Here is a 6,683-nt window from a genome sequence, read left to right as displayed (position 1 = left end):
GATGTGTATAGGAAGCCCGCTTTAGATGCTAAGCTGCTAGTAACAAATTCGACAATCAATCGGCGAAATCATCATACCTAGCAATCTAGCTTTCCACTGAGTTGGGGAGTTCCGCCGCTCCCCGTTCACACGGATCGCGACCCTTTGCCGACTCCATCTCGCCGTCAGTGACGGCCTTGCGAGCGAGCACCACACACAAACGCACGAACGCGCTCGTGCACACCCAACACAGTGGCAACGAATGTCGTCGTCGTCGGCGGCCAATCGATCCGATCAAGCACATGGAAAGGAAGCGCGCGAAATTCAATGCGCAGCGGATAAAATTCCGAAAAATCAACCGGAATAAAACAAACAAACACAACGGCGCGGAGCGAGTAGGCAATGGCGGCGAACAAGAGAAAACATTATCAAAATATAGCCAGCACGCACGCCAGAAGGAGGCTTGCCGTTTGAGGCACCGGACGCGCGTATGTGTCTGTGCGTCTGGTCTGGACGATGGTTGCCGGAGGAGAGACGACCGGGAGGACATTCCAGGAGGGGGGGGGGGGGGGGGGGGGGGGGGTGCGGCAGAGACGCGCAACACGCTTTAAGTACCCCGGCCACGAGCAGGAGTGATCCTGTGCGACTGTTGACCGACCGAGGACAGAGCGTGGCCGTTCGCTCGAGCGCGCAACAAAGAGAGCGAGAGATGATCAGGGCAAGCTCATGGTTGCCCTGGCGGCTGGGCGACGCCTGCTTGCCTCCAGACTCCAGCATCAACCGGCAGAGCGGAGATGACGATGAGATCAGCCCAGGATAGTGGAAGTGGCCAGCACAATACCCCCCCCCCCCCCCCCCCCCCCCCCAAAATCCTTCTGGCCACAGCTACGACTATATATGTGTCTGTGGTTCAGAGGAGGCACCAAAAGACCGCGGACCACTTATACCACAAAAAAAAAATACCATGCCAACTATGTTTTTCATTTATTTACATTATGAGTTTGCCAATGCCTCCTCCTTCTTCAGTGTTTCCATCGCATCGTCAGGTCCGTGGGATTGTGCGAGTAGAGAGGAGGGAAGGGGTACCAACCGAACGCCACTGGTGGTGGTGGTGGTGGTGGTGCGCGTTGCGTTGGTACCGAGCCGTGGAGAGGCCAATCCGTGCGCGGGCGAACAGTAGACCAGGAGGAGAGTCATGGCGGGAGCGGGAAAGAGAGCAAGGGAAAATGAGGGCGTACAACGTTGCCCGCTCGCTCGCCTATGTATATAACGTTTTTTTTTGTTCGCTCTTTTTCCCTAATTTTCCTGCCTTTCCACCCCGCCCCCGGGCCCCCTTGCTGGCCGTTCAACTGTTTTCCAATTCACTCCTCCTCCACCACCTCCACCTCCTGTGCAGCCGCGCGAACACGAGCGTGAGCGGGTAAAAACCGACCACCCCGGGCCAACCCGCTACCAACCAAGCAGCCCAGCGCCAAGATGTACGATGACGCGAACTCAAGGCAATCGCGTGTACGTACACCGCCACACACTGTCTGGGAGCCTGCCTTGGCGATGCGAGACTACCTTCGGCGCCCGAACACCCCCGGCTGCTGCTCCGTCGTCGTCGTCATCGTCGTCATCGTCGTCGTCGTCGTCGCGTCGTGGATTGAGCCTCGGTCCCTCTCGGCCTCTCGCACACATACACAGGCACGCATGTACGCAAACACATAGCGCGCTCGCACTCGCTCACTTTTCACCATCTGCCGTTGTGAGTGTGTTTGTGTGTGTGCGCGCGCTCTCGCGATAGCTTCGCGCTGCCCCGGCGGAGGCCCTCCTTCGGGGATCGGGTTTTGGGTCCGGTCTGGGGTTTTTCGGTGTTTTACGTTCACACCAACTAACGACGTGTGGATGGAAAGATCATCGTCGCCGTCGTCGTCATCACCGTCGTCGCCGTGGTTGCCGTCGTTGTCGTTTGTACGCAAAGAGTATCGGCATTGACAGCGCAAACAAGCAAGCAGGCAAGCAAGAGACCAGTGACTAAAGTAGTGTGTTGGCCGCATTCTTTCTTCGGAGGAGACGAGTGCAGTGCCAAAACAATAGTGGCCAGTGCGTGGTGATTCAGTGCTCCCAGTGCTTGTTGGTGTGTTGTGTTATGTGTGTGCATTTTAGTGAAGTAAAAAACACGCGCGTATAGTGAAACAGTGAACCACCAGCAGCAGCAGCAGCAGCAGCAGCACGAGGAGGAGCAGAAGGAGTAGGAGGCTGATATAGGCTTCGATGCTAAAAAGGTAAAGGCATCGAGCGCAGCAGGCTGTTGCCAGGGTTTGCATTAGCAGCAGCAGCAGCAGCAGCAGCAGCAGCAGAAGAAGGCAGGCACTGCGGCATCCAACGGAAGAGGCGAAACGTTGGGAGGAGTGGGGAACGCGGTGGTTCATAGTGGTGGTGGTAGAGTGGAACACGGTGGTGTGTGTCAGAGAGAAAAAGAGAAGAAAAAGGTTTGAAGGCGCGTGGTGGTGTGCACTAGGGAGGGAAGCGGGAACGCAGGAGACGGGTCCCTGTCGAGTGCGCGCGAGGCTATCGTGTGTGCAGAGATGCGAAAGAGGCCCAAAAGCAATAGAGCGGCGTTGTCGTCACAATCCAAAATACTGTCAACTGTCAAACTGACGGACTAGTGATGATGTTGCGGTGGTGGTGCTGCGGATTTAATCACCAAACGGGCGCGCGTCCTCACATCCGCCTTTGATAACCTTCAAAAGCGAGGTTGTATTGTAGTGTACGTCGTGTGTGTGCTGCTGTGTGGTGACTAGTGTTTCTTCCTGCGGTACGCTGTTTTACGTTGTTGATAAAACAATTGCAGCACATTGCTTGCTGCGTGTGTATGTGTGGCAGTTGGAAGAGTATTGGTAGACTATAGGCAGCTGCCTACTCGATTCGGCTCCGATGGATTAATAGAAAACGAACGAACCGGTGGAGTGACAAAGCAGGCTGGCTAATTAACGTGAAAACGGAAATAGAAAGCGGATGATTCTCGATCTGGATCGTTGCAGTTGCCGTTTTGCTAAGCGTGTTTTTGGTGTTTCTTTTTTCGTTCCAGGACTCAACGCAACGCGGATTGAAAGAATATAAACAGCGATATTAGGAGACAGTGTCTCTGTGTGTATGTGTGTGCGTTTGTGTTCACGGTGAAACAATAGATTCAGCAGCAACCGAAGTGTAGAGGACACCAGCAGGGACAGCAGGGACAGAAGAATCCAAAGGAAGCTGCATCGCATCACAGCTCATCATCATCATCGAGAGTACGTCATCGGTGGTGTGGTGCTGCGCGCCCCCTTTCTTGCCCACGCGTCATACTTAACCGGAGGGAGCAGGAGCTCCAGTAGCAGAAGGAACGCCAGCGTGTATCCGCCCCTGCGTGTGTGCGTGGGACAGAAGAGGGAGGACGAGGCGGAGAAGGAGGGGTGCCGCCATTGGCGCGCAACATGTGTGCAGCAACGGCACCGGTCACGGTGAAACAGGAACGCCACGATGAGGCCGAAATCAAGGAGATGGCCGAGAAGATCATGGAGGTGCACAAACAGCAAATAGCGAAGGCGGCCGCCACCGCGACCCTACAACAGCAACAACAGATACTACCGGGAGCGGCAGCAGGGACGGCGGGGGTACGAACGGGGGCCGGCATGTTAGCGGCGGGTGCCGCGGGCGGTACACAGGCCGGCGCCACGGCGAATGGCGTTGTTGCAGCAGCGACGGCAGCAGCAGCAGCAGCCGCCGCCGCCGCCGGAGGGCAAGCCAACATACTAAACTATCTGACGCGCAAACCGTCGGCCAACACAACGGCCGCGGCCAACAACAACGGTGCCGCCACGGTCGGAATGCACCTGGGCACTGGCGCCGGTGCCGTTTCGCAGAACGGGACCGCAAAGGGAGCAGGAGGAGTAGGAGGAGGCACGCTGGATGGTGGCAGCCCGGAGGTGTGCGATGAGGAGAGCCAGAAGGGACACTTTGGGTGGGAGACGTTCCCGAACAAAACCTACATTCCCTACATACTGCGCGAACAGGAGCGGTACTGTTCGGTGCGGATGCTGGAGACCCGGCTGCTCGGCAAGTACCTCAACTATCTGCACCAGGACATCTACACCTGCACCTGCGTCAAGTCGTACTATATCACCGAAACCGAGAGCAAGCTGCTGAACGAGATCAATGCGAAGCATTCGGATATGTACTTTGGGCGCGAGATGTTCACCGTGAACGATGGTGTGGTGCGGTTGACCGATGCGCACAAGTTCTACCGCTTCCTGGACGTCTGCTACCACAAGCTGATGATGGGCTGTAGCACCCCGAACGACAAATGTGGCTTCATTCGCATCAACAAGGAATCGGTCGTACCGTACACGGTGCGCGATGGCCAGAAGATGGTGCCACTGTTCTACTTCGAGGGTGAAACCGACAACCTGCGCCTGAAGGCGGACAATCTGTCCGGGTGGGATCTGTCGTATCTGAAGTTTTGCTGCAAGGTGCAGGGCATACGGAACGAGCTGTTTGCCAGCGACTCGGTGGCGGTCATCAGTTTGACCGACATCAAGGGATACTTTCCGCCCGGTACCGAGTTTGAGGATTACTGGCCGAGCAAGGTCGTCGACTCGCAGCTACTGTCTGGCTCGAAGAGCAACAACACGGTCCACTGGACGAGGCAACCGGCGCACGCACCACAGAAGACGTCCGGCGCAATGCACGGCGGTGGTGGTGGTGGTGGTGGATCGCAAGGCCGGAAGGCCGCTAACAACAGCAACAGCAGCAGCAACAACAACAACAGCAACAGTAATGCATACCAAGCACTACCGACGCAGGCCAATCTTGCCAAAAGCAACCTCCAAATGAACAGTATTACGGCAGCGGCCGTTCAGGTAAGTGTGGCCCCCGCGGGTGTGGAGCTCATCGTTTAATCAACATTTGGTAATCTCGTTCGTTCTTCGTCGTAGGCCCTCTCGAACAACTGGAATCTCGTGAATGGAAACCATGGAAATATTCTTTCACAGCAGGAGCAACTCCTGCGGATATCACAAGCACAACAGGTAATAAGACCACCACCACCACCACACAGGGTGGTCCAGCAGAGGCAGCGAGTATTCACTTACCCATTCGCTCCCCTTTTTTTCTTCCGTTTTGCAGACTGCACAGGCGCAAGCACAGATACGTAGCATGCAGTTTCAGCAGTACAGTTCCTATCTCAACAGTGCCCTGTCGATGGCACCACGCGGTTCCCAGAATCAGGCCGTACCACCGCCACTAGTCCGTTCGCAGGCCGCTCATCTGTAAGTACCCCCCCACCAGACCAGCAAGGAGACTGTGACGGACGGGAAGAGAGAGAGAGAAGAAGAGGGCCGGCGTCACGTCATCGCCTGTACTCTGTCATCTTTGCATCCATGGCTTCCTTGGCAGTTGGTCGCGCCGAACGCCCGCTCGGGAGTGTCCCATTTACCCGACCAAGCACACCCCGCCTACTGTTTCACTATTTGTTGAGTTCGTCCTTCGTAGAGTTTTCGCGCACACACACCGATCGTTGCCCTCGATCTTAGTTCAGTTCCATTTCCTCACCTTTTTCCAGTAGCATCCATCCCCCCCCAAACATCCCTTACGCTTCTTTCCTATCCCGTAGTATCCTATCCCCGGTCGGTGGACGCACGAATGTTTCGTTTTGCAAGCATTTGTTTTTCTTTTAGCCACACTTTGGTTGTTTTCCCTGTTTGTACTATTCTATTTACTACTTGTTCTGTTGCTACTTCGTTTCGTACTTTGATTTGTTTGGAGTGTCCGCCGGACGTGTGGCGGTAGGAAGAGTAGGACGGAAGAGAGGGGGTACAGAAATCGAACGAGCGCAGAGGAATTGTCAGTTATCGATGGTTGGATTTAAGATCCATACCGATATTCTGTTCTGATCCAAGGACACCAGTTGCTTTTGCTCGCATACTTTGAATGCACTCTTGCAGAACCAATTGTTCGATGAGTACTTGATCTCTAATTAGTAGAAGTTAATGTTTGATAGTCATTAAGTTCTTGTGTTAAACAGTTGAAGTTGTATTTATGTTAATTTTTTTTATATTCACTTTCATCCGCTAGTAAACTCTCTCATAGCGTACATACTGCCTCTACGCAGTATCATGCAGTCGGAAGATTAGTTTTGTACTCATTTCGTTGAATCAATCGTATGTTGTACGCAGTGTATAGATAATATATACCCTCCTCGATTCCTGTATTTGGTAGACAGTATTTGTCATGATGTATCCACTGTGTACTCATATGTTTTGCTTTATTCCATTATAGTATGTTGAATAGTTGATGTTTATTTGTCCGCGTCCCATCATACACAAAAAAAAACACATGTTTGCGAAGCAAGCGTAGCAAAGCTTTGTTTATTTTGTAAGGTTGAACGATGATACGTTCATCCCCATCCATCCATGCTGACGAAGCTTAGTTACCCTAGGAAGATTCTGCCTTCTAGTTTTGTTTCTGTCAGTTTTGTATCATTTTTACTCTCCCCGAACTATCTTATCGTGGCGCTCCCATACCTGATTTGAAGTAATTTAACTTTCAATCATCTTTTAGTCCCATCCGTAGGAGTAGATGTGTTTCCCTCCCTTTTTTTATTGCAGAACGCTATCAGTGGTGTTGTTTGGTGAGACCTTGCTCCGGTACGGAAGGACAGTGTGGTATGGTGGTGGTGTTGG

The 6,683-nt window shown here is 53.6% G+C and overlaps 1 protein-coding gene across 1 annotated transcript in view; it reads left to right on the top strand.

The window, feature by feature from the left end:
- Window positions 1-1,820: 1,820 nt before the first annotated feature.
- LOC126574870 (protein lingerer) overlaps window positions 1,821-6,683 on the top strand; it is a 7,461-nt gene continuing 2,598 nt past the window's right edge. Inside the window, exons 1-4 of the mRNA XM_050235276.1 lie at window positions 1,821-2,246; window positions 3,053-4,862; window positions 4,938-5,030; window positions 5,128-5,270. Coding sequence (XP_050091233.1) covers window positions 3,438-4,862; window positions 4,938-5,030; window positions 5,128-5,270 — 1,661 coding nt within the window. The 5' untranslated portion in view covers window positions 1,821-2,246; window positions 3,053-3,437. The remainder of the gene's footprint in view (window positions 2,247-3,052; window positions 4,863-4,937; window positions 5,031-5,127; window positions 5,271-6,683) is intronic.

Source organism: Anopheles aquasalis, chromosome 3 (assembly GCF_943734665.1).
Source record: "Anopheles aquasalis chromosome 3, idAnoAquaMG_Q_19, whole genome shotgun sequence".
Lineage (NCBI taxonomy): Eukaryota > Metazoa > Arthropoda > Insecta > Diptera > Culicidae > Anopheles > Anopheles aquasalis.
Note: the sequence above shows the minus strand (reverse complement) of the source record. Positions and strands in the feature narration are given on the sequence as shown.